Genomic DNA, 26,127 nt, shown 5'->3' on the forward strand with positions numbered 1-26,127 from the left:
CCATCCATATGCACCTACCCCATTGTATCTCTGCTCCTGCTCTTCCTTCTACCCTTTTCTGTTCCAGAACCTTTTGATCTTTCCGTGTCTTTTATGGTCATTTATGGAACCTGAAACCAGAATGAACAGCCCCTTCACATGACTCTTTTTTTTTTCCTTTTCGGATATTCTCTGTATTTACATTTCAGATGTTATCCCCTTTCCCCCAATTCCCACCCCCTCCCATTGCCTCCATGAAGTTGCTTCCTCTCCCAACTACCCTCTCCTCCCTCAGCGCCTTGGCATTCCCCAATCTGGGAAAAAGAACCTTCACTGGACCAAAGGCCTCTCCTCCCATTGATGCCAGAGAACGCAATCCTCTGCTACAATGCACCTGGAGCCATGGGTCTCTCCATGTAAACTCATTGGTTGGTATTTTAGTCCCTGGGAGCTGTGGTGGATTTGGTTAGTTGGTAATTTTGTTCTTCCCATGGGGTTGCAGACCCTGGGCAAAAGTCACACAGAAAAGAATTGACAGCGTACTCAAGCTATATACCCCTGTGTAAGAAAGATCTGCTGAAAGACCAAGAAATCTCATGACTCTTGAATTAAGTTACTTTAACTTTTTGAGGGGACCTGGTTGTTGCTGCCACCACAGAATTCCCCAGCCCAGATTGAGCGCGGATTATCTTTCTTTGACCGTGTAGCACCACACACTAAAATTAGCGATTCCGGAGGGTCTGTTCTTCCCACGTTCGGACTCTGGTCCAAAGCTCGATCCTTGGGGCAGGCACATTGCTCCTCGGAAATGCATCTAATGCTCCCTTCGCTCTGTGGAGCCGTAGAGCTTTGCAGGGTGTGCAGAGCCAGGGCTGGGGTAGGAGAGAGAGCCCGACCTGACGAAGGACGCAGGAGCTGGCCCTCCGTGGCCACGTGACCCAGGCCACACCCAAGGAGATTACTAAATCACGTGACGCTCAGCCTAGGAACGTTTTTCTCACGTGACGGAGGAACCCTGGGTGGACCAATAAGGAAGCGGAGGCCAGGCTGGCGACCGGGAGGGGACGGTGCGCGGGAAGAGAACTTTAGGCATTCGTAGTAGCTGCCGGGACTCGTTGTGGGTCGTATCCTGTCCCGATCTGGTTGTAAAACAAGCTCGACTTAAGTGCCTATGTACCATGAAGTGTCTGATCACAGGGGGCAACGTGAAGGGTAAGTTTGGACCTGCTTTGCAGTAGACCATGTGAGCAAGCCCCAGAAGTCCCCCTAACCACTTTCTGCTCTCCTACCCGCAGTGCTGGGCAAGGCTGTCCATTCGCTATCCCGAATCGGGGACGAGCTCTATCTGGAACCCTTGAAGGACGGGGTAAGAGACTGGGGCGCAGGGATGGGGGCAGATTCAATGGCGAGTGGGGAGCCTAAGCTTGGAGTTCACTCGGCCTTACAGGGTTGATGGTGGACAGGTATTTCGGCTCAAATTATTGTCCCTTGGGTTGTTGGGACATCAGCTTGGGCCCTGTCTTCTGAGGCTGCATGTATACAGAGGGCACTTACTCTTCCTAGAGCACCTAGTGGCAGGCAAGGTGGGGCTAAAGTAGTTTAAGGGAAAAGCAAGCATGGCAGATCGTGGCCTCGGAAGACTTGGGAGGTCTACATGCAGAAGGTCTTGCTACACAGAAAGGGAAGGGAAGTTTCAATACTAAGCGATGGAAGAGATCTGCCGCAGGATGAAATGCAGGCCATTGGGGTGCGCCTGCCATTGCTCCTGACTATGTGTACTCTACTTTTTGTGTCTCAGCTCTCCCTACGGACTGTGAACTCTTCCCGTTCTGCCTATGCCTGCTTCCTCTTTGCCCCACTCTTCTTCCAGCAGTACCAGGCGGCTTCCCCTGGTCAGGACCTGCTGCGCTGTAAGATCCTGATGAAGGTAAGGACCACCTGAAGCATCTCCACAGCGGTACCACAGTACAGTACTCAGTAAATGATGACTAGGGAGTTAGTCTCACATGGGAGCTATTCCATGCAAAATGCAGTAAGATAAAGATGTTTAGAGGGTTATAAGAACTATGGAGAGGGTGGTGACCTTCAAGTTGGTCAAGAAAAGTTTAGCAGCCCTTCCCAGCAAAGGGAACAGCATGGACAAGGCCTGACAGTGTGCAGACATCCTGCATGCAGTGGGAAACCCTTACAGCTCTGTGGGGCCAGTGATGGGCCAGGGCCTACGTGGGATGTAGAGCTAGTCCATAGGAGCAGAGTGCCAGGCTGATATCCCACCCTGCCCAGTCCTTCCTGTCCGTCTTCCGCTCTCTGGCAATGGTGGAGAAGACTGTGGAAAAGTGTTGCATCTCCTTCAGTGGCAGCAGCAGCCACCTGGTGGTCCAGCTCCACTGCAAGTACGGTGAGCAAGCGGCCGGACAGCCGAGAGTTCCCTCTGTGAGTGTGGGAGGAAGGGAAGTAAAGGTTGTCAAGCCCACTGAGACTATTTTCCCTTATCCAGGAGTCAAGAAAACACACAACCTCTCCTTCCAGGACTGTGAATCCCTGCAGGCTGTCTTCGACCCAGCCTCATGCCCCCACTTGCTCCGCACCCCAGCACGGTAAGCACACCTGCTTTAGACTTCACCTGAATCTCCCACCCTTGGGGCTTTAAGTGTCATTCTAGGAACACTCCATTCTCGGCTGGCCTGGTTAGCCTATGCCTGTCATCTTAGCATTTCATAGATGCAGTGGAGGATCTGAAGTTTCAAGGCCGGTGAGTTTTTAGGCTAACCTAGGTAATTTGAGACTCTGTCTCAAAAAAGGGTGCACATGCTGGGAAGATAACTCAGTAAACTGTTTGATGTGCAGGCATGGAGGCCTGGTTTTGAGTCCTGGAGTTTATATAAAAATGTATAGTGTCAGGCTGGAGAAATGGCTCGGTGGCTAAAAGCACTGACTGCTCTTCAGAGGTCCTGAGCTCAAATCACAGCAACCATCTGTAATAGGATCCCATGCCCTCTGCTGGTGTGCCTGCAAGCAGCTACAATGTACTCACATAAATAAATAAATCTTTAAAAAAAAAAAAAAAAAAAAAAAAATATATATATATATATATATATATATTAAAATGTGTAGTGTCAGTTGGGTGGTGGTGTATGCCTTTAATCCCAGCACTTAGGAAGCAGAGGCAGGCAGATCTTTGTGAGGGCAGCCCTGGTCTACAAAGCAAGTTCCAGAACAGGCAGGGCTACAGAGAGAAATCCAGTCTTAAAAACCAAGATGGGCAGCACCTGAAAAGTAGCATCATAGAGCATATCTTCTGGCTTCTGCCTGTGCACATTCACACATAACACAAAAGCACCTTTGTCTTTAAGGGGGAAGCTCTGGGTTTCTGTGTCAAGACCACACAGCCCAGTGCATATTTGGGCCCTAACCTTGCTCTTCAAAAGTAGAAGCTTCTTCCTCTCCCCATTTCCACTGACTGGGGTCCTGCCTTCTGTATCCCAGAGGTCTGCTCTAACTGCTTTTCTAGAGAGAACCCATGACCAGCTTATAGATCTCTTGTATGACCTGAATAACCAACCCCGAAGGCCTGTCCCTGAGCCTTTGAAACAGTTTCAAAGCCCTCTGGCCTCTCATTCATCTTTTAGTGTCCCTCTTATAGTGGCTTCTTTCTAACTATCAGGGCTCTAGACTCTGGGTCAAAGGAAGAACCTGGGCAAAGAAGCTGGAGTCTAGGAGGGCTGCTGTGTAAGCCACCAGTCAACATCAAGACAAAGCATAGCAAGGAGAATGTGGTTCCAGCAGACATTAAGGTCACTGAAGATAAGTCCAGAATTCAGTGGACTCTCCCCTGCCTGTTCTGGACACTGTTTGCATCCAAGTAGCCCAAGGTCCCATTCAGTTTTCAGAGACTAAAAGACTCTTCAGGCCCCAATGTCAGTTTCCCCAGGGTCTGTTAATAGTGATGAGTTCCTTTTTGGAGGGGCAATCCCCTCACCCCCAAGTACTGGCAATAGAACCCCAGGACCTTGCATTTGCTAGGTGCTCTGTGCCACTGAGCTAAATTCCCAGCCCTAACTGCTTCTTTTTCTCACATAGAGTTTCAAATATAGAAGTCGGTATGATGGGTCAGCAGTTAAAGCTGATGCTTTAAGCCTGACTAGTTGAGTTGTCAGGTTTTAAATCCCCCCCTCCACACACACACAGTCATTTTCAAAAATTCAAATAGATGCCAGCTATCCCCCACCCTCTACCCCATGCTAGGGATGGAACCCAGAGACTGTAGTCTTGAGGCAAATCTAGGAGTTACTTTCCTATAAATGTTCAGCATTATATATCCTTAGAATATGGAAGCCAGGCTGGAGAGATGGCTCAGTGGTTAAGAGCACTTGACTGCTCTTCCTGAGTTCAATTCCCAGCAACCACATGTAATGAGGCTGCCCCTTCTTCTGGTGTGTCTGAATACAGCTCCAGTGTATTCACATACATAAAATAAATAAGTAAATCTTAAAAAAAAAAAAAAAAAGGAAGCCAAGGCTTGGCTTGGTATTCCATACCTTTAATCCCAGATTTTGGCAAGAGGAAGGCAGATCTCTGAGTTCAAGGCCAGCCCCAGCTATATAGTGTGAGACCCTGTCTTTAAAATAAGTCTACCTTGTTCCACTTCTGCTTTACACAGGGTGTTGTTGAGCCCCTGGGTTCAGAAACTGGATTGGGTATGGTAGTGCACACCTGTGATCCCAGCTCTTTTTAAGAGGTAGAGTTGGGCTGGAGAGATGGCTCAGTGGTTAGGAGCATTGTCTGCTCTTCCAGAGGTCCTGGGTTCAATTTCTAGCAACCACATGGTGGCTCACAACCATCTGTAATGGGTCTGATGCCCTCTTCTAGTGTGTAAAAGAGGTAGCATCAAAAGGCCAGGCGGATTGCTAAATTTGAGGTCAGCCAGGGCTACCTGTTTTAAAACTCCCATCCCCCAAAAAGTAGCAATGTCCTCCTATACCTAGCTTTCCCCCACCTCTGTACTCCACTGTTTTCTGGGTCCCTTAGCAAACAACCCTTTTCTTTCATCATCCTGTTTTGCCTGTTCCCCTCCACTGAGTATAGGCTTAGTTTTATGTGGTCTGTGCTTCCATTGCCTTAAAAGCTTCTGACCAGGCAAGTAACAAAGTGGGCAGAGCATCTCATGCTCACCCATTGCTTTGTCCTTGTCACAGGGTTCTGGCTGAGGCGGTTCTGTCCTTTCCCCTTGCACTGACTGAGATGACACTGGGCATTGGCCGTGGCCGACGGGTCATCCTTCGAAGCTACCAGGAAGAGGAGGCAGGTGAGGGAATTAGACCTGTCCTGGGGGGGGGGGCACAAGAACTAGGAGTGAAGCCAGGACTTAAGTCTTCTTGTGCCTGTCATACAGATAGCACCAGCAAAGCCATGGTGACTGAGACTAGCATTGGGGAGGAGGACTTCCAGCAGCTGCATGCCCCAGAAGGAACAGCTGTTACCTTCTGCCTCAAGGAATTCCGGGTGAGTTTACTATGGCTGTCCCCTGGTCTTTCAGCCAAGCACAGGTTCTTACTACCTGCTCTTTCCATCCCAGGGGCTCCTGAGCTTTGCAGAGTCAGGGAATTTGCCTCTTACTATCCACTTTGATGTACCAGGCAGGTAATTCCAGGCTTTTAGACTGTGGAGGAAGCAGGGCTGGGATGCCCAGAACAGGATAACCTACCTTAACCCCTCTCACTTAGGCCAGTCATCTTTACCATTGAAGATTCTTTGATGGATGCCCACTTTGTCTTAGCCACACTCTTAGAGCAAGACTCATGTTCCCAAGACCTGTGTTCCCCAAAGCCCCACCAGCCAGTGCCTCAGAAGCAGACACACAGGTAAGGGTGCTCACTACCTAGCCTTCCTTCCCTCCATTTCTGCATACTCAGGTTAAGCCTGTTACTTCTAGCGTCTGCACCTCCCCCACACATACTTCCTGTCAGGCCCAGCCTCTGTGGGGCTTCCAGCCTTAATGGTCAGCTGTACTGAGACCCCTCCCATCCATAGAGGCATCCCCAAGGTCCTGCTGGCTTCCTTCTCTGGCTGAGGCCTCCCCTCTGAGCCTCTTTCCAGACTAAGAGAGAAAGGGCTGCTGGGAGGCAGGGAGCTGCCTGGTGTAGGGGAAGCAGGTGGCTGGAAGGGCAGGTGGGTTGGGAGGCTGGGCTCAGTATAGCAGAAGCAGAGGAAGTTTGGTCTGGCTCTCAGCCCAGCGTATCCCTTGGCTCTTGTGCTCTCCAGCTCCTATCCCTTGGGAAGGTGAGAGATTGGGCCCCACGTGGCCCTGTTCACAGGACTTGTTGCTTTCCTCCCCAGCTGAGCTAAATTGGCCCCAGAATTCTCCCCCAGGCCCCTACCTGAACTCTTGATCAAAAGGGTTCCAGTTCCACCCCCTCCAGGAAGCTCCCACTTAACCCCTGCATCCTATCCTCCCAGCCAAATTAGGAAGTAATAAAACTGAAAGCTCACCAGCAGTCTTGAGGCCTCAAGTCCTCCTCAGATCCCTAAGTGGGGCCTGCCTCTGTATCCTTTTTCCTTGTACCTTGTTGATATTATCTCTGCCTACAGCACACCCCACTTAGATGACTTTACCAATGATGACATCGACTGTTACATGATTGCCATGGAAACCACCGTGGGCAATGAGGACTCCCGGGTACAGCCTTCCACTTCCCTCCCACCTGTCCCCCAGACCTCTCATGACCTTGCCCCTCCCTCAGAGGAAGAAGAGGAGGAGGCTGAGCCTAGTACAGTGCCTGGGACTCCCCCACCCAAGAAGGTAAAAGCTGGAGGTTGGGATAGGCACTGAGGTAAGGAAGCAGCTTCCAGAACTAACTAGGCTTTCTCTATTCTCTTTCCAGTTTCGTTCACTTTTCTTTGGATCCATCCTGGCCCCTGTACACTCCCCCCAGGGTCCCAACCCTGTGCTGGCTGAAGACAGCGATGGTGAAGGCTGAACTTGAGAAACTGAAGTCTGTGTCCAAAGGCTCATGGACCAAAAGCAGGCTCAGCCACTGGCAGAGTTGGGCTTCAGTCACTGGACATGGAGAAAGGTCTATGCTTTGAGTAGGCCCCATTTGGCTGCCTAGGCAACTGTGTTTGGTCTGTGTTCTATATTTACTTAGACTATACCAATCATGTTTCTGGTGCCCAGCTGTCACCTTACTTTGAGGCTCTATAGTATCTGGCCAGAACCAGAAGCTTAGCTTCCTTAGGTTCACCTGCCTCTAAAGATCAGTGTTGAAGACCCTCTGCCAATTATGAACTCCCTGTCAGACCCTTGTGTGGTCAGTGGGAACTGTCTCTCTCCTAACCTGATAGCCTCTGGACCTGACTGTGTCACTGGTGCTGTCTGTCTGGGCCCAGGCCCAGCCACTCAGTCTGCCCTCCCAGGTGGCTTTGTACCAAAGGACTATTGGCCCTCTGTCTAGGATGAGGGAGACAGAGGCCATGGCGAGAATCCAGCTTTGACCTTTATTCAAGAGACCAGATGGGTTGCCCCAGGATCTGGCTGCCAGCCATGCAAGACTGGAGACCCACAATCTGGTCTGCCATTGCCCTGAGCTGCAGCCTTGGCCCCAGGATTCCACTTGCAGCCACCACCGGTGCTGGTGGGAGGGACCCCTGGGGAATTAGATGCTGCTATTGATTCTTTAAAAAATAAAAGGAAAGACACTTAACGCTGTATGTGTGTTCCCCATGACGGGTGGGCCTAAGGGACCAGTGTGACCCATGGCAGCATGATTTCTGTACAAATAATCCGTCAAAGGGGCAGAAGGGCAACACATGGAGGCTATTTCTTGGCTTTGGCAGAATTGCGGGGTGGAGTGATGGGACGGCCTCCGGGGTTCAGGCCACTGAACTGCCCATACTTCCCCTTATTCTTATCAGCGGGCTTGAGGATCTGAAAGAGAAAACCCAGATCAGGGTCCTGGTGCTAAGCCTGGCAGCTTCCACCTAGAGAGAGCACATGAGTCTCTTCCCCACACTCACTGGAGGGAGCACATAAGTCTCTTCCCCACACTCACCTGGAGGGAGCACATAAGTCTCTTCCCCACACTCACTGGAGGGAGCACATAAGTCTCTTCCCCACACCCACCTGGAAGGAGCACATGAGTGTCTCATCTACACTCATCATGGCACCGGCGTTGTCAAACTCGCCACAGTAGTTGGGAGCTGAGAAGAGTGTTACCAGCTGCCTCTTGGCAAAGAACTCGTAGCCATCTTCTACAACCTGGGCAGGGACAGGAACTGTTTAGTCCATAAATTAAGCAGCTAGCCACCCACCCAGCCTGCCCCAGGCCACTAGCCCACCTGATGTGCTCTGCAGATGAGGTCCAAATCATGCTTGTGCAGGAACTTGGCTACCACCTCAGCCCCAAAAGTAAAGGAGACACCACGGTCATTCTCGCCCCAGCCTTGAACATCCTTGTCAGGGTCAGACCACAGGAGATCACACAATAGGCCCTGGTCAGGCACATCTGTGGGTCGCATAATACGTCTAATCTGCTCCATGGATTGCAAGTCTGGAGAGAGGCCTGAGGGTGGTGGAGTGGAAATAGTGTTCCTTAAGCCAAAAAGCAGGTACTATCCCATACCCAGAAGTTCTTAGGGGTCAGTTCCACTTTCTTCACCAACACTGGGTTCATCTTTTGGGCTCCTTAAGTTCAGGGAGACAGAATTCATTATTCCCCCGCTGGCCCCATTTCTGTGTAGCCTTGGCTGTCTGGGAACTCAACTTTGTATGTCACAACCACCTGGCCATCCCTCAGCTGTTAGAAATACAAAGAGCAGACCTCCATGGGGGAAGGAGGCGAATGAGTTGCCTACAGGATGCTAAAAGCCAGGAAAGAGTGCAGCCAAACTGGAGTGTGGAGCCGGGTATGGTGGTGTAAGCCTTTAATCCCGTCACTTGGGAGGCAGAGATAGGCAGAACTCTGAGTTCAAGCCCAGCCTGGTCTCAAAGTGAGTTCCAGGACAGTTGGCTGTTATGAAGAGAAACCCTGTTTCAAAAACAAACTGGGGTGTGAGTAATCTATAATAACGACAGCAAAGATGAGAGCTATTCCAGGAAACAGAGGAGTTCTGTTAACAACTTTCCAAGGCCCCTAAGGCTGTGGCCCAAGAACCCAAGCACAGACCCCCCACAACCACTCTTACCTCCATGGCAGCAGAAGATCTTCTCATCTACAATAGCTGCAATGGGCAGGCAGTTGAAGCAGTCAGTGAAAGTCTTCCACAGCTTGATGTTGTATCGTCTCTTGCCTGCACAGAAGGAAATGGCTCATAGGGAAGACCACCTACCACACAAAATCCAGTCTACTTTTCTGTGCACCCCTCTCCAGGGTACTTTGTGGGTTACTCTGACAAAGCTAGTAGAAGAGACTGGGAGGCAAAGTTTATATTTGCCTTGCTCTACCCTTATCTGTCTACCTTCCAGAATTCTAACATCTGGGTCCACAAGAACCTGAACTCCAGTCTGGTCCAACCTAGATGTCCCACTCTTATGAATGAGGCTAAACCAAAAGCAGGCCTGGTTTATTCTTACAGGCATCCTAAATGCGTAGTAGGGGATGTAACAGAGGGGAGTGTCATTGGGCAGAACTGTCGGGGAAGCTTAAGCAAACAGCAGCCCTGCATGTACATCCATTCACTAGGTCCTTCCTGAGTACCATGGATGGCAGACAGCATGTCGTTGGGGCCTTAAAGGGCTCCTCATTTGTGGTCTTTTGGCACGAGACCAATGTAGGGGACCTATGAAGAGCAGGGAATGTAGTTCTAGGCAACCAGCAACATTCAAAGCACTCACATTCATCATAGAAGCCATAGATGCGGTTGATGCTGGCACACTCATGGTTCCCACGTAGCAGAAAGAAATTCTCCGGGTATTTGATCTTATAGGCCAGCAATAGGCAGATGGTCTCCAAAGACTGCTTGCCCCGATCCACATAGTCCCCCAAGAAGAGGTAGTTGCTCTCTGGAGGGAAGCCACCATACTCAAACAGCCTTAGAAGGTCATAGTATTGGCCATGGATGTCACCTGGGAACCAGAGAAGACTAGGTAGGTGCAAGATGTAAACTTGAACCCAGGGCCAACAATGGGCTAAAGGGAGGAGAAACATAGGTACTGAGACGGGAATAGGGGCTATTTTCAGGAAGCTAAGGTGTTCTGAGCAAGGGCTTACCACAGATCTTGAGAGGCGCCTCAAGCTCCAGAAGAATAGGCTGGCTCAGGAAAATCTCCCGGGATTTGAGGCACAGACCACGGATCTCGTTCTCTGTCAGCTGCACATTTTTTCCAGGCCGTGAGCCCTGCACTGGGTACGGAATAGGGTCTTGAGACCCTGACATCGCAAGCCGGATGAGGGTAGGTGTCATGCCCTCCCCAACACGGGCAACTGTTGCAAGGGAGCCCCCTCCCCCTGAAACCTTTGCATCAGGCCTTCAAAGGCAAGATCCGACCCCTCAGCCACCCGTAGGCCCTCCGGAAAGGCGCCTATACTAAGCAGCCTGTCAACCGAAGCCCCCTCGTTTCGGGACTCCTTCCCAGCTACCTTTGCAGGAATCTCACCCTGAGCCCGGGCTACTCACGCGTCCCCGGCCTCGAAGCGCGCTCCAAAGCCTAGGCGCAGGGAGTGGGGGTGGGCTGCCGTGGCCATAGGACCTCACGGCCTGTCCCCGCCCAAGCGACGCTAGCCCTCGGGAGCGGCGGGCCCGCCCGCGCGCCACTTCCGGACGGCGGTGGGCCCGGGCTTGGAGCGCGTGCACCTTCCCTACCCATGCCCACCTTCCAGCAGGCGCCCGATGATGGAGTCCAGGTTGAGCTTCTCGCTGTCGGACATGGCGGCGCCGCCGCTCCGGCCCACCAGCTCCGGGCCCTCTCCTGCCTCCCGCCCTCTTGCAGCCTCCTTCCGGCCTGGCTCTCCTTCCGCCCTCCCCAGCCCGCCCCCGGCCCGCCGCTCCGCCTCTTCTGCCGGCCGCCCCGCCCTGCCGCGTCCGTAGTTCGCCGCTCTCTAGCGCCTCCCCTGGACGGGAAGCACCGCAGCCAGGGTGGGCCTTGGGCGGCCGGGCGGGGCCTAGCAGGGGTGGTGGGCGGGGTTTGTGGGGGGGTGGGACGGCTCCACCCTGGAGGAATCGCCCTGCTGTGTTCAGATGAGTTAAGACCGGAAGTACTGTAGAAATTGTTTTTCTCTTTCCAAGTCTCTTCCCACCCAAGCCCTGTGTGGGACTGTGGTGTGAGCATGTTAATCGCTGACTTCTCAAACACTGTAAAGTAATTCCTCGAAGTGCAGAAAAAGAAACTAAGGCTCAGTGATACTGAGTGGGCTCCAGACCTCCAGAGCCTCACATTCACCTTGGTCTTTATGGCCAGAACCATGAACACCTGCTACTGAACTCTCTGCAATGTTTTGGTCCAGGTTGCCTTGGTGCCTGCTACATCATGGTGTTTTTTTTCCATAAGTGATGTAATACTATTTTACCTCCTTCATGTTGTAAGTCCTTTGTAGAGTACTTGGACTTGTCTAGCATGTGCAAGGCCTAAGGTTTCATCTCCAGCGCTGGAATGAAAATAAAGAAAGAAAAGGGGGGAAGGGCATTATTTTTAAACAGTAAAACATTAAAGTAGGCATGGTATCATAAACCTGTAATTCTAGTGCCTGAAATTCCAGCACTCAGGAGTCTGGACACAGGGGGATCAGAAGTTCATGGTCATGCTCAACTACATAGAGAGTTTATCTCCTCCCTGGGCTACATGAGACCCTTGTGCCCAGACTGTACCCCTTCACTCTCAAAAAAAGAAGACCCAGGAGAGGGGGTTGGAGCAGTGGACAACATTAAAGCATAATTATTATTGGAACCATGAATTGTTTTACATGCAAATAACCTCAAAACTCATGGTGGCCTGTCATCTTCAACTTGGACAAGCCAGGGACTCTTCACACCCAGCATCCTGTGGATGGGAGGAGTTCGTGGCTGGGGCACTAGGGCAAGCAGGAAGAACCTCATAGAGGAAGGGGGGAGTCCCCCCACCAGGGAGGGGCCCCCAACAGGCTGCTGAAGCTGTGACTGAGGAGGAAGTGAGAGGAGGAGGTGAGGTGCAGCAAAGAGGTGAGCTGGAGCTAAGGGCCAAGCCTGGGGTGGGTCTCTGAACAGAGACTTGGCCTCTGTGGTACCTCAGGGACTACCTTACTCCCCAGTAAAAGAGGCTTAGTCCTCTATGACTTGAGGACAGGTGACTGGAATCCCCAGCCTCTGTCTGGCTGCTCACAGTGGCTCTCTGTATGTCCTGCAGCCTGTGACAGTGGGGTCTAGGGCAGAATGGCCCAGGCCCTGGGAGAGGACTTGTTGCTACCGTCAGAACTACAGGATGATTGTAGCTCTCTAGGGTCTGACTCAGAGCTCAATGGGCACAGTCCATATCGTCAGGCTGACCGCTATGGCTTCATTGGGGGCAACTCAGCTGAACTGGGGTAAGTGCGGTATGGGTAGGGGAGGTCATAGGGTACAGAGACTGAGGACTATGTTCTAGAATTAGGCCTGGTGTCAAGGGTCTTGCTGGGGCACTAGCCCAACACTTAGTGTCCCTCCTCGGGTTCCATGTGGGATTAAGGTAAGAAGGGTAGTGGAGGGGATGTCCTTTGTGTCTCTTTTATCCTCTGAGGGTCTGCACTTTCTCTTAAAACTGAACATCTTTTCCCTTTTTATCTCTGGCCCCAGAACCCCAGATGGAAATTGGGATGTTTTTCATTGTCTTCTCCAGGTTTACCTCACACAGTTAATGAGAACCAGACAGAAATGTGACACATCACACAGCAGATCAGAAACAGAAGCAGATTCAAACTCGGGACTTCTGGCTTCCAGTGCAGGGCACTACCCACCCAGCTTCCCCCATAAGTTATCTTTGTCTCTGTTTTAGAGGACAGCCAAACAGATCTTCCCTAAATACACACCTCCTGATCCTGTTAGTCTATCCGGCTTCTATCCCTACTGAAGCCCCAATCCCTCCCTTTAACTGTGGCAGCTTCTGGGCCACAGATCCACTTCCCGAACTCCTCAGAGATCTCCAGACCAGGAGCTGGGGTTTCTCTAATAAACTGGAATGGAAAGGTATATGTTCCAAGGAATACTTTGATACTGTGTCTGTTGTATGCCTCCAGGCTTGGTCAACCCTCTGCAGACCTCATCCGACAGCGGGAGATGAAATGGGTGGACATGACCTTACACTGGGAGAAGACCATGTCTCGACGATACAAGAAGGTAAGGATAGAGAGGTCTACATACACTGGTTCCCAAAGCTCTTAATCCTCCTGCCTCTGCTACCCAAATGGACTCTTGACCAATAAAAAGCTGTCCTTAGAGCTGAGCAGTAGTGGTGCCTGCCTTTAATCTCAGCACTCATAAGGCAGAGGCAGGCAGACTCTGAGTTGGAGTCTAGCCTGGTTTACAGAGTGAATTCTAGGACAGCCAGGGCTATACAAAGAAACCCTGTTTCAAAAAACAAACACAAAGGGGGGGGGGGAGGGAGAGAGAGGGAGGGAGAGAGAGAGAGAGAGCTGTGCTTATGTGCCTGGGACCTGCAAGAGAGCAAGAGAAGTTAACCTAACACACCTTGACCTTACCCACAGGTAAAGATACAGTGCCGGAAAGGCATCCCCTCAGCCCTACGTGCCCGGTGTTGGCCCCTACTGTGTGGGGCCCAGATGCGTCAGAAGAACAATCCTGGCACCTATCAGGTAAGAAAGTTGGCAGAATCTTTACTACCCCTTCTCAGAGCTCCCTGCCATCGAACCCTCACATCTACCTTCCCACCACCCATAGGAACTGGCAGTGGCCCCAGGAGACCCGCAGTGGATGGAGACCATTGGCAGGGACTTGCACCGTCAGTTTCCTCTGCACGAGATGTTTGTGTCACCCCAGGGACACGGGTACGAGGCCAGGAATACCCAGTGACACCAGGTCCTCATGCTAGCTCTTTTAGTCCTACTTTTCCATCCTTGGATGAGGGAGACCGTGGCCTGGGCAGAGGCCATCGAGGGCAGGGCAGGGATGCCTGGGAGGTAGCCTTAATGAGACCTTCTGGCACAGGCAGCAGGGGCTGCTGCAGGTTCTCAAGGCCTACACCCTGTACCGGCCAGAACAGGGATATTGCCAGGCTCAGGGACCGGTAGCTGCTGTGCTGCTCATGCATCTGCCCCCAGAGGTGAGTGACCTTGACCCTGCTCTGAGACCCTCAATACCTAGTGATCTGTGCCCCCATGATTCTGAGACACCCCAACCCCAGGTATTCAGACCTCAGGAATCTGTGTTTCTTTACTTCAGGTCCTGTTCTTATGTCCACCAATCTCAGTAACATTACGTCTATTATCCTTGACCTCTGAACCTGTGACCTTTGATGCTGACCTTTACCCCTGTGATCTAGGAATCTGGAAAATTTTCACTCTGACATTCTGAATACTGATCCTGAGTTCTGTACAATGCCCAGGCTTGCCAGGAATATCCCCTCACATTGGCTTCCCCTATCTTATAATTCATGGCACTAAGGATCTGGAGCACTGTAGCCTTGGCCCTGGGTTGCTTGGGGAGGGGGGTAACCAAATAACCTTAGGATTCTGGGATATAAACTCTGAGAGCCTTCCAACTTTTGTTACAACCTTATGTCCTCAAATATGGAACCCCAGGCCCTGTGACTTCCAACTCTTCACCTCCAGGACAGGGTGGGCTCTGAGCAGGGTGGAAGTGGTATGAATCCAGGCCCCTGTGCATGTTCCCCATCCCTCCTCCTCCTCTGTGGACAATTCCCTAAGGAGTACTCAACAGGCCTGTGCCCTGCCCTCAGGAAGCCTTCTGGTGCTTGGTGCAGATCTGCGAGGTCTACCTCCCTGGCTACTATGGCCCCCATATGGTAAGAGGCTGGGTAGGGAGGTAAAGGATGGAAATCAAGAGATGTGAAACTTGGGCTTTGGGAATGGAGGTTGGCAGCTTGGGCTAGCCAGACTAATAAGGAGCCCGGCTGTAGGAAGCAGTACAGCTGGATGCTGAAGTGTTCATGGCCCTTCTGCGGCGGCTGCTCCCACGTGTGTACAAGCACCTGCAGCAGGTAGGCGTTGGCCCTCTACTCTACCTGCCTGAGTGGTTCCTGTGCCTCTTCACTCGATCACTGCCCTTCCCCACGGTGCTGCGCATCTGGGACGCCTTCCTTAGTGAGGGTGAGTGGGGCCGGGGGGATAGCCCACGTTTCTGAATTTGCAGTGTTTGTTGTTCCCACTCTCAGCCCTTTTGGAGCCTCCTGTCACATGGACCTGAGTGTGTCTGTGGAGAAAGCAGACCATCTTATGGACACAATCCCAGAGTGATGAATGAGGGCCTCAACTTTGTCACAAACACCACTGTGGGAGGCCAAGAGCAAGGATAAGAAAGTCTCTGATGGGGTTGGGGTCTGTGTAAAGGAACCGGGTTGGTCAAAGCACCTACTGTGGAATGTGAGTGGCTCAGGGCGTGCAAACTTTAGGCATGGTCCACAGCCATAAGAGGTTCTCCTTCTCAAGGCCTTGTACCCACAACTCTTCCTAAGTAGCCTGGTGAAGCTGCCTCTGACAGCTAGCTTGTGAAACTTTCATTGGAGGGGGTAGGGCTAGGAGGTGACAGTACCTAAATTAAGAAGATATTTATAGAATGTCATAAGTGCCATGAAGAAAATAAATCAAGGGATGTGACAGAGTGTCAGGAGAGCAGCAGGAGGTGGCTGCTGTTTTTAAAGACAGTTCTGGCTGCTCTGTGGAGGAGGTAAATAGAAGGCAAGCAGGTGAAGGTTAGAGGCCGGGAAGACCACCGGCAGGAAGACTAGGTGACTCTTGGGAAGAAGGACACAGAAAGGTAAAGCCAGAAAAGAGGGTGCTGGAGGGGGGGCTGAGGATGGAAGGGGCATCAGAATAGAGCCAAGATGGACTCTGGATCTTTAGGGTTTATGCTTTGTGCTGCCTGTGTGTCTAAAGGTTGTTCTAGAATCAGCTTCAAGCTTGGGCTGGTGATGCAGTAGCTCAGTTGGTAGAGTGCTGCAAGAAGTACGCCATAAGCCCTAGATCCAATCTCCAGCATTACACGAAATTCATCATGGGGACACGTGCCTGTAACCACAGCACTTGGGAGACAGTAGCAAGATAATCAGAAGTTCACGATCCTCCTTGGCCACACAGTGAATTTGAGGCCAACCTGAGCTACATGAGACTCTGTCTCCAAAACTTAAAAAACAAACTGGAAAATCATGTCACAAGTATCCAAAGCACATGTGTCACCTCCCCTTTTACCCCAGACCTCAAGAGGCAGGGCTGATCATGGTTGTCCAAATGATCCATGTCCCCTGTACCTGAGGATAAACACTGCACAGGCTCCCTTTAATAGCAATAATGACGTTGGTGGTGGCAATTATTTCTTTGTAAGTCACAGTTCTCACTAGGTCTCTCTGTAGTGCTAACTGCTCTTATTGGTTCAGAGGATGCCAGAAAGGGATCGTGAGGTTCTAGGACTGGCAAGGGTTAGAGTGTCTGTGTGTCTGTGTGTCTGCATGTGTGTACATGAGTGCTGTGTTTTTGCTGTAGGAAGAAAAGCTCTGCACAGAACCTTTCTAGAGTCAGAGGTGGCAGATTCAAGATGGAAAGTACTTAATAGGCACCGACCCAAGTACTCTTCAAAGAAACAGGATGCTGAGGTCAGAGAAGGCTTAGCGTAAGACTGTTGTTAGCAGCCCCTGGCTCCTGACTAGCTGGCCTTCTTAGAAGTGTCTGGTGTCCTGAGGCAGGCTTGGCTCCTTCAGTGTCCTGTTCCCTCAAATTATAGTATTCCTTCTAAATACTTAATACATCATAATTTATACTTAAAATTCCAGTGCAGAGGCTGAGACAGGAGGATTTCTGTGAGTTCAAGGTAAGGCTGGGTCACATAATTTCAGGCCAGCATGGCCTGCAGAGTGAGCCACAATCTAAGAAAACTAAAAGCCAAGTGTGTGAGGTGGTGAGGTGGCAAAGGGTGCCTGTCACCAAGCCTGATGACTTGAGTTTGGTCTCCAGGATTCACATGACAGAAGAATTGACTCCTACAAGAGGTTCTGTGACCTTCACATGTGTGATGTAGCAGCACATAGAAGACACATGCTAAATAAATAACCAGGTGTGGTGGCACACACCTGTAATCCCAGTATTCAGGAGGCAGAGACAGGAGAATTGCTGCAAGTTCAAGACCAATCCATGCTATATAATGAATTCCAAGGCAGCCTGGGCTACACAGTGAGACCCTGCTTACACAAAACAAAACGCACTGGGCATGGTAGCACATACCTTTAATTTGAGCATTTGGGTTGGAGACTAACCTTGGCTACATAGTATGTTCCAGCCAGCCATAGCTACAGAATAAGACTGTCTCAAAAAAAAAAAAAAAAAAAAAAAAAAAAAAAAAAATCAAGCTTGTGATATCACATGCCTGCTATCCAGCTCTCAGGAGGCTCAGCAGGTCAATCAGTCTTAGCTATGCAGGCAGATGGAGGTCTGTTTACATGAGATCTCAAAAAGTAAACAAATGAATTGTAGTTGTTGGCCATTTTTCTATGCCTGAGTTGGGTGAAGTGAGCTGCAATGAGGCAGAAGGAGCATGTCTGAGGACTGATGGGGTTGGGGGACAGGCTAGTTTCCTTTGAGTGAACTACGCCTTCTCTGCAGGTGCCAAGGTACTGTTCCGTGTGGGGCTGACACTGATGCGCCTGGCACTGGGTACTGTAGAACAGCGCACAGCATGCCCAGGGCTCCTGGAGACACTGGGGGCCCTACGAGCCATCCCTCCTGCCCAGCTGCAGGAAGAGGCCTTCATGTCCCAGGTGGGTATCTCTGCTAGCAATCCACCATATGCCCCATGCTGTATGCAGGAAACTAAGCTTGGGGAGAGTAAGACGCAGTTCCTGCACTCTGTGCTGCAGAAAATGTGAGAACCCCAGGCCTCAGCTGTCTTCCTTTAGGTCTCAGCAAAGCTGTGTCTCAGCCCTCAGCCACTTCCTGGGGTTGTGTACTGCCTGCCCCATGGGGACCTAAAGGCTTCCTGCTCCCTGACACCTCAGTCCAGGCAAAGTTAGCATCAACTGTTCCCCACAGGTGCACAATGTAGCCCTGTCTGAGCGAGACCTGCAGCGGGAAATCAGGATCCAGCTGGCCCAGCTGCCCAAGTCATCACCTGGGCCAGTCCCTCTGCCACAAGCTCGCCTTCCTGGGGCCCAAGCCATCTTTGAGTCCCAGCAGCTGGCTGGGGTGCGAGGAGACACCAAACCCGAGATACCTCAAATTGTGGTGCAGCCCCCAGAGGAGCCCAACCCACCACGGCGCAAGCCACAGACCCGTGGCAAGACTTTCCATGGGCTCCTGATAAGGGCCAGGGGACCCCCTATTGAGGGTCCCTCCAGGTCCCACCGAGGCTCTGCCTCTTTCCTGGACACACGATTCTAAGTGTACCATGCGCTTAGTGCCACCATATCTCAATCAGCTGAACAGTGATGCCAGCCCCAGAAATGTGTACTGCACTTTACTGTGTGACTCTGCTGGTTCCAGCCAGGACCATCTTGAGGAGTGGAGTAACTCCCCACTTTAAGGACTGTGTCAGGCACAAAGATAAAGGAAGGATACTGAGTGGAGCTTGTGGGGAACTGTTTGGTGCCTGCCGTTGCCAGCCTCAAAGCCAGCACTGAAGGCTTGTGGGAATAAAGCTTCTGGATGAGATATGGTACCCCATGGGCATGGGAATCCTCAAATAAAGCCTGACTGAGAAGACACTGGATGAAGTTGGATCAAATATCCCTCCACTCTCCACCCTGGACTTATTGCCATGTTCTTTCCTGCCTTCATCCACCCTTTCTGTCCTAGCCCCACATGGGACACACCAAGGCTGCCCATTGGCTGCTGGATGAAGTGTTTACAGGGAAAGTAAACCAGTGTGCCCCAGCCTCTAGGGTACAGGTCAGACTTCTCTACCTGCCAGAGGAAGTCTCCCCAGTGGCAGGTGGGCCCTAGGGGGGCCCTCCAGCCTCCCATTGCCTCCCCTAGATGGCTCAGAGATTCCTTGGGTGGGGGACTCTAAACTATGTTGTTCTCCCTAACCATGCTCCTGATCCCATCTGTCAAAGAGAGCCAGAGAAGAACAAAGGCCTAGTGTGCTCAGGACAAAGGAGAAAGGTCCTGCTGGCCCTTGTTCTTTCCTAAGCCCTGATGTATTCCTTTGGGACCGCCACCATAGAAACCCTCTCCCACACTCACTAATTGCCCCTTTGGGTGCCTAGGGTGCCTGGGACATGAGACATCGTCAAGACAACAGGGCTGGATCTGATGCTGGCTTGTCTCCACAGAGTTGAGTCCTAGTTGCCCTGGCTCTCTGACTCCTTGGGTAGCTTCCCAGCATCTGAAGGTGGGAACAAGGCAGGAGTTGGGAATGAGAATTTGGAGGCCCTCTTTTCCATGGGAAACCATGCAGTGGCTGTGGGGAGACAAGAGACGTGAGATTAAGCAGAGGAAAGGTGAAGAGGGATGTGCTTCACTCTCGGAGAAAGGGACAGGGTTGAGTCAGAGAGAAACCAGCAATTCTACTCCCAAAGGAAGGGGCAACTGTTAAAATCGTTCTAAGATTTGCCCTGTGTAAGATTTGGATCAGAGGTCAGTGTATCCTTGAGGTATGATTACACTACCCTGCTCAGGACAAGTCCTTAGTATCAGTTCCTATGATACAATGTTGGAGAAAGAGCCAGTGTGCAAAGGGGAAGCCACCTGCCAGCATACACATTTAGCCATAATAGATGTCTCCTTGATAGGAGAGTCCTATCAGCTATACGGAGACGTTGGCACGGTCCCCTATCAGACTCTGGATCTGGAACATTCTAGTCACAGGGCTATAGAAATGCATTTTGTGAGCTGAGCCAGAGGATATACATCTGTCATCCAAGCAACCTGGAAGTGGGGGTAGGAAGATCAGGAGTTTGTCAAGGCCAACTTGTGCTACCTAGTGATACCCTGTTTCAACCTCCTTTCCTGTCCCCTGCCACCAAAAGGAAAAAAAAAAGCAAGAAAAGTATATCATATATGCGTTTGTGACACCTGTCAAGTTTAGGCAGACCTGTCCCCTCACATGGGGCTTACTTTGGAGGAAAAAGTTACAGGAGACCAGACCAGTATCTGTACTTTCCCTAGGAAAATGGAGGCTTAGAAGTAGAAAGAATCTCAAATCCTTCCTACCGTGGCAGGCCAAAGGTTTGCCCTGACCTCCAGTCTTGGCACTCCATTAACCACTAGCACCTACCCTCAACCACCCACAACTCTGGACATCTACTCTGACCTGCTCTCCTGAGGACTCCTATGTCAAATACTTAGAAAAGCCAGGCCTGGTGGTGCAGGAGAGCCAGGAGAGTCACAAGTTCAGTATTTATATGGCCTACTAAGTTCAAGGCCAGCATCAGTAACTTAGGGTTACTGTGTCTCAAAATAAAAAAGGAAACAGCTCTGGGCAAGGTAGCTTAGTGGAGGAGTGCTTGTCTAGCTTGTGTGAAGCCTTGGATTCCATCCCCACTACAGAAAGGAAAGAAAAAAAGACACGTGGGCCTCTGGAGCCTCCCTTCCCTCATCTTCTTCACTCACTAGGGTACCTGCAGCTTATTAATCTTTTCTTTTCTTTTTTTTTTTTTTAAGATTTACTTATTTTATGTATAGAGTACACTGTAGCTGTCTTCAGAACACACCAGAAGAGGGCATCAGATCCCATTACAGATGGTTGTGAGCTACCATGTAGTTGCTGGGAATTGAACTCAGGACCTTGGAAAAGCAGCCAGTGCTCTTAACCATTGAGCCATCTCTCCAGCCACCCCTCCCCCCCCTTTTTGATCTTTTCATTTTGGGTTCATAAGGCCGTTCCTCAGATTCCCTGCCCAGTGTCTCTGCACCAGTCCTGACAGCCTTACTAGAGGAAAGTTGCCTGGGAGGCTGAACATGCAGCCCAAGGCCACAATGGGAGCCAGAGGCAGCTAGGATTGCCACAACTTAATCTCAGGCTCTGGTCAGTGCCCAAACCCTGGCAGGCAGAAGCGGGGATCTTGCGAGGCAGTGGTGGTATACAGTTTTAATGTCAGCACTTGGGAAGCAGAGGCAGATAAATCTCTGCAAGTTCCAGGAAAGCTAGGGCCACACAGAGAAATCCTGTCTCAGACAAACAAAAATAGTGGGAATCTCAGGCATGCAATAGGTAGGGGAGGCCACCCACATGCTGCTTTTCCTCTACAGAGAGACCATGGGGATGGGACAACCTTTGCCTGAGCCACAAGCTCAGACACCCTCTGTAGAAGTAGCTCACTAGTAGTGGGTGCTTTCCAGCAAGACACTGGCCCGGGCAGAGTCACTGTTGTTCCTCCTCTGGGAAGCATTCTCTGGGCAGCGCATAAGCAGGTCCTGTTGCCAGCCATCTCCATGGCAACTCCGAGAAGTTAGAGAAGGGAAATAGGTTCCTCCTTGTGCAAGCACTATTGTTTTGTGATAGCTTCTGTCTGTACAGCTCAGGCTGGCCTGCAGTTCACAATGTAAACCAGGATAGACTCTAACTGGTGGTGATCTACCTGACTCTACCTTCCAAGTACTGGGATTACAAGTGTGCCTGGTTGATGTGAATGGCTGGTTTTGGTTTTGTTTTGAGACAGGATCTCACTATGTGGACAAGGCTAGCCTCAAACTCACAGAGATCCAAAGGTCTTCTGGGATTAAAGGCGTGTGCCTCCTTACCCAGCATGTGAACACTTGTATTCGGGTTCTGATGGGCCCTCCTTCATGAAGCAGTGCCCATCGATCCTTCTTTTGCACTAGCTGGGAAAAGACAGCTTGCTCCAGGCAGCCTGGACCCATGCATTCTGGTTGGGATAGATGGTGTGGCACAGTGGCAAATGACTCCTCAGCTAGGTGCCTTTATGCCATGAGCAACTGAGCAACCATTTCCTGTGAGCCTAGCAGCTCCTTCAAAAACTGCCTAGGAAGGGGCTCAGAGTCAGGAAGCACATCTAAGGAGTTCAACCAGTGGAGAAAGAAGCTGGGATGGGGCCCAGAGGTGTCTGCCAACCTGTATTTCCCAAAAGATATGAGCTGAGGCAGGAGCAGCGATTCCATATGAATCCCTGCCCTAGGATGGGGGAAAGGGGACTTTTTTCTTTTCAAGACAAGAGCCTCTCTGTGTAGCCCTGGAACTTGCTTTTATAGATCAGCTGGCCTTGAACTCAAGAGCCTCACCTGCCTCTGCCTCCTGAGTGCTGGGATTCAAAGTCCACCACACCCGATGGAAAGAGAGCTCTTGGTCTCCATCTTGTACTGTCATCCACTACAAAAGTTTCCTCACAGCCTCCCAAGTTCAGAGTCAACATGTGCCCCTCCTGCCAAGTTCTTGAATTGGAAAGACTTTCTAGATCTTTCAGACCCTCAGTTTTCCCCTACAGATAATGGGTAGATTACCAGTCCTATCCCAGATTCCCTCTTGATTTCCCTGCCCATCTCACTCTCATAATGACATCTGGGCAGAGTCACCTTACCTCACTCTATCCTAACTCAGCCCAGCTCAGCCTTGGGTGACATTACTTCTTCCCTGGCAAAGACACTGAGACAGCTCTGCCCACATGCCTGTCCCACATCTCAGTGCCCAGAGTACAAACTGAAGTTGCCCAACTTGAATCCGTCACCCCTTTCACAACTCTTGAGACAGAGATTTTCATGAGATAATATGGCGTACTGAACCATCACTACGATACTGGCCAGAAAACTGGACCAGCTCTGTCACCACCCAGCAGCAAGGCTGCATAGCACCTGAAAAAATGGCTCCAGAATCTACAAAGTCAGAGTATCTTTATCATGAAAACTGGGGTGAAAGAAAGTATAAATGATTTAATTGACTATGGCTAAAAAGGACTGGGCTATTCATATGGGGCAAAGTTTCTGGTAAGGGAGGTCAAATGCAAAGAGACACAGGCTCATGTTTTTATGTTGCTTGTGTGCATGTGTCTGTGTGTGTGTGTAGCATCTGTGTAGAGGTCAGAGGACAACCTGCAGGGGCTGACACTATGGCTTTCGGGGATTGAACTCAGGTTCTCAGTCTTAATCTCAGCCTTACCAACTGAACCATCTTATCGGCCATTTTTGTGTGTTTATAGGTGTGTTTGCTTGTTTGTATGTATGTGTGCCATGTGGCTGCCTGATGTTCCAGGACGTTAGAAGAGGGTGTCAAATATCCTGGAGCTGGAACTGCAGACTGTTAAGATCTACTGTGACTGTGTAGGTGCTGAGAATTGAACCTGGGTCCTCTGGAAGAACAGTGGGTGCTCTTAACCATTAAGCCATCTCTTCATGCATGCCACCTGTGTTTTTTTTTTTTTTTTTTAAACATGTTCTCAAATAGCTCAGGCTAACCTTCAACTTGCTATGCAGCCAAGGCTGCCCTTGAACTTCTAATTCTTGTTCCTGCCTCCATCTTTCATGTGGTAGGATTACACATGTGTATACTATACTTGGCTCTTTTTTTCTCGTTTTCTAGAAAGGATCTTGGTATGTAGAAAAACTTAGCCACAAGTATAGTGATCTTATTGCCTCAGCCTCCTGAATGCGAAGGTTACAAGTGAATGCCACCATGACTAGCTAGTGTTGTTTTATTGAGACAAAGCCTGGTCTGCTTGTGTTTTGAAACAAAATCTCTCATGTTGCCCAGACTGGCTTCAAACTCTATACATAGCCTAAAACGAACTCCTCCCAACCCTCCCATCTCAGCCTCGGGAATGCTTGGATTACAGGTGTGGGTCACCATGCCTGTTCAAGCCAGTCTTCAACTCATGGTCTTCCACCTCAGCCTGCTGATTACTGAATTACCCAAGTGTGTTTCCATGCCCAGCTACAGTGTCCTTGTCTTGTTGGGCGTTGTTATTGTTGCTTGCTCTTTTTTTCTGAGACAGGGTTTCTCTGTGTAACCCTGGCTGTCCCAGAACTCACTATGTAAACCAGGACTCAAACTCAGAGATCTACCTGCCTCTGCCTCTCAAGTGCCACCACTGCCAGGCTATATTGCTTTGTTTGAGGTACTGAAATTGAATTCAGACCCTCACTCATGCCAGGTGAGCTCTATAGCTGATTTACACCCCAAGACTTCTGACTTTTCATTTTGAGTAAAAGGTCTTATGAAGCTATCCACTCTGGCTTTCAGCTTGCTTTGTAGCGCAGTCAGGTATGAACTTATCATCATCCTCCTGCTTCAGACTGTCAGGTATCTGGATGACAGGCCTGTGATACCAGATCTAACTTAGTATTACTTTTTTTTTTTTTTTTTTTTTTGAGACAGTGTCTCAATAAGTAGCCAAGGATGGGCTGGAATTTGCAACAATTTTTCCTTCTGCCCAGGGCTGGGATTTCAAGGCTGCACTATCAAGCCTAGTAATATTGCTTCTTAACTGGTTAGATTGTAAAAATAATAGCACTCTCACAGTTAAACTCCTTGGGTGTGGACCAATCTTTCAACATGTTTACAAAGCTGCTGACTGGTTCCCTTCTCTATTTTCCCTCCTCTCTACCACTTGTAAATAATACATTTCGGAGTTTTTCTTTTTTCGCCTACTAGACAAACACAAGTAGCCTGATCCCCAGACAGGCTTATCTGGGAGTGGGACAGCACCTTGCTATTCCCTGGGCAGCATGCCCATGTTGGAGTACAGGAAGGATCCCAGTTAGCTGGCTTCTTACCAGGTGTGTGACCTTGGACACTTCACACCACCTCTCTGAGCCTAACTTCCTTATGCATAAAGGCAGTAATGACAGCTTTCAAGATGTTAAGAATTGAGATACTGCATGCTCTCTTGTAATAGTGCCTGTTACAAGAATAAATATTTACAGGCCAGGTGTGGTGGCACATGACTTTAATCCCAGCACTTAGGAGGCAGAGGCAGGCAGACCTCTGAATTCACGGCCAGCTAGATCTACAGAGCAAGTTCCAAGTCAGCTAGGGCTACACAGAGAGATTCTGTCTCAAAACTAACAAACAAACAAATAAAAACAAAACAAAGGAAGAACAATCACTTGCTGAAAATTTCAAGCTCACCTACTATCCAAAGCCGCCTACTAAGTCCTACGTGTTAAGAATCCACAAGAATCCCCATTTGAAAATGAGACGCTGTCTTCAGAAGCTGCATAAGCCATCTGTACTCTGCCTAGTGCCCACAATAGAACCCCTCTGTATCTTAGTAGCAAGGAAGTGGGGCTCCTGGGCTGGCTGCCTCTCACTGTAGGAATCAGTTAGCATAGGGACTGTCACCTGAGGCACATGTGGAACTAGGGCAGAGGAGTCCTAAGCAGCTCTGGAAAATCCAGTGGGGAGTGGGGGGACATGGGAAACTAGGGAGCCCTGGTTCAGTCACCTTCCCTTCTGAGTGATAGACAGAAGTGGTCCTCCTAGACTTCTGTGCATGCACTTTCTGGGAAACTATGAAAGCTGCCACCTCTGTTCCCAAGGAGTACTGCTGGATCCTTAATACTCTCATTGCTCAAGGTGTTTTTTAGAACAGTGGAGGTCCTGGGGAGCAAGCAGGGGGAGAGAGGATCAGAGTGTTTGGTATATATGAGGCTAGGCACTATGGCTGAAGGCAGAAGGAAAGTGAGAGTCAAGATTAAAACCTTAGCTCTCCAGATCCTACAGCCCAGAGCCAAGTTTGGAACCTACTAGTGTGATGCACACTGGCAGACTGCATGACCCTCTAGGTGTGATTGTGTGGTTCTCAGAGAGATTGTGGGTGTAATTGCATTTACACAAATCAGATTATGTGGGCTTCTGGAAGCCCTGTTGGCCCTGCCATAGCAAGGAGTATAGATTGCTGGCTTCACGTCAGCATTTTAATCGGCTGTCCTCATGCTACCTAACTGGCAGAGATCCTGGCTCAGGAAGGACACTGAGAGACCGTGCCATGTAGCCAGGGGCTCCTGACTAGGACTGACAGCTGCCTGGCTGGGAGCACTGGGAGCTTTGCTCCATCTAAGGGCAGGGTGGAGCCAGTGCCCCAGGCAGGCAGTAACAAGCTGGGCTCTCTCCCCACCAAGCCTCTCTCCTCCC

General features: G+C 50.4%; 3 protein-coding genes across 6 annotated transcripts; 2 read left to right on the forward strand and 1 right to left on the reverse strand.

Annotated features, from left to right (window-relative positions):
• The first annotated feature begins 1,056 nt into the window (after positions 1–1,056).
• On the forward strand, positions 1,057–7,321 carry RAD9A (RAD9 checkpoint clamp component A). 3 transcript variants are annotated; one of them, XM_080910769.1, is made up of 11 exons: positions 1,057–1,191; positions 1,275–1,345; positions 1,778–1,906; positions 2,263–2,377; positions 2,477–2,576; positions 5,175–5,284; positions 5,372–5,481; positions 5,555–5,619; positions 5,703–5,840; positions 6,568–6,778; positions 6,861–7,321. In XM_080910769.1, the coding sequence occupies exons 1-11, from the start codon at positions 1,158–1,160 to the stop codon at positions 6,954–6,956; spliced, it is 1,179 nt and encodes a 392-aa protein (XP_080766895.1). In that variant the 5' UTR covers positions 1,057–1,157; the 3' UTR covers positions 6,957–7,321. The 3 variants fall into 3 exon arrangements, with proteins under 3 accessions (XP_080766895.1, XP_080766893.1, XP_080766894.1); XM_080910767.1 differs by having other exon boundaries at positions 2,263–2,576; XM_080910768.1 differs by lacking the exons at positions 1,057–1,191; positions 1,275–1,345 and having other exon boundaries at positions 1,661–1,906; positions 2,263–2,576.
• Positions 7,322–7,454: 133 nt separating this feature from the next.
• On the reverse strand, positions 7,455–10,925 carry PPP1CA (protein phosphatase 1 catalytic subunit alpha). Its single transcript, XM_080910798.1, has 7 exons — positions 10,787–10,925; positions 10,185–10,316; positions 9,809–10,039; positions 9,160–9,264; positions 8,314–8,537; positions 8,099–8,233; positions 7,455–7,903 (listed from the first exon to the last, which is right to left on the reverse strand). The coding sequence occupies exons 1-7, from the start codon at positions 10,839–10,841 to the stop codon at positions 7,793–7,795; spliced, it is 993 nt and encodes a 330-aa protein (XP_080766924.1). The 5' UTR covers positions 10,842–10,925; the 3' UTR covers positions 7,455–7,792.
• A 1,364-nt stretch (positions 10,926–12,289) lies between these two features.
• Positions 12,290–18,695, forward strand: TBC1D10C (TBC1 domain family member 10C; the record flags this gene model as incomplete). 2 transcript variants are annotated; one of them, XM_080913088.1, is made up of 9 exons in its annotated part: positions 12,290–12,470; positions 13,158–13,257; positions 13,626–13,733; positions 13,819–13,925; positions 14,086–14,200; positions 14,837–14,902; positions 15,017–15,206; positions 17,709–17,863; positions 18,135–18,695. In XM_080913088.1, 9 exons carry the CDS (start codon positions 12,319–12,321, stop codon positions 18,480–18,482), a joined length of 1,341 nt encoding a protein of 446 aa, XP_080769214.1. In that variant the 3' UTR covers positions 18,483–18,695. The 2 variants fall into 2 exon arrangements, with proteins under 2 accessions (XP_080769214.1, XP_080769213.1); XM_080913087.1 differs by having other exon boundaries at positions 12,319–12,470; positions 14,086–14,204; positions 14,805–14,902.
• Between the last annotated feature and the right edge of the window lie 7,432 nt (positions 18,696–26,127).

This window comes from Micromys minutus (assembly GCF_963924665.1).
Source record: "Micromys minutus genome assembly, chromosome: 2".
In the NCBI taxonomy this organism is placed as follows: domain Eukaryota; kingdom Metazoa; phylum Chordata; class Mammalia; order Rodentia; family Muridae; genus Micromys; species Micromys minutus.

Excerpts from the sequence above, each read along its gene's own strand:
- RAD9A (XM_080910767.1), top strand. The coding sequence starts at position 1,158 with ATGAAGTGTCTGATCACAGGGGGCAACGTGAAGG. Across the intron at positions 2,577-5,174 it reads TTGCTCCGCACCCCAGCACG|GGTTCTGGCTGAGGCGGTTC; the intron begins GTAAGCACACCT and ends TCCTTGTCACAG. Across the intron at positions 5,620-5,702 it reads CACTTTGATGTACCAGGCAG|GCCAGTCATCTTTACCATTG; the intron begins GTAATTCCAGGC and ends CCTCTCACTTAG.
- PPP1CA (XM_080910798.1), bottom strand. The coding sequence starts at position 10,841 with ATGTCCGACAGCGAGAAGCTCAACCTGGACTCCATCATCGGGCGCCTG. Across the intron at positions 8,538-9,159 it reads GATCTTCTGCTGCCATGGAG|GCCTCTCTCCAGACTTGCAA; the intron begins GTAAGAGTGGTT and ends CACCACCCTCAG. Across the intron at positions 7,904-8,098 it reads CACTCATGTGCTCCTTCCAG|ATCCTCAAGCCCGCTGATAA; the intron begins GTGGGTGTGGGG and ends TTTCTCTTTCAG.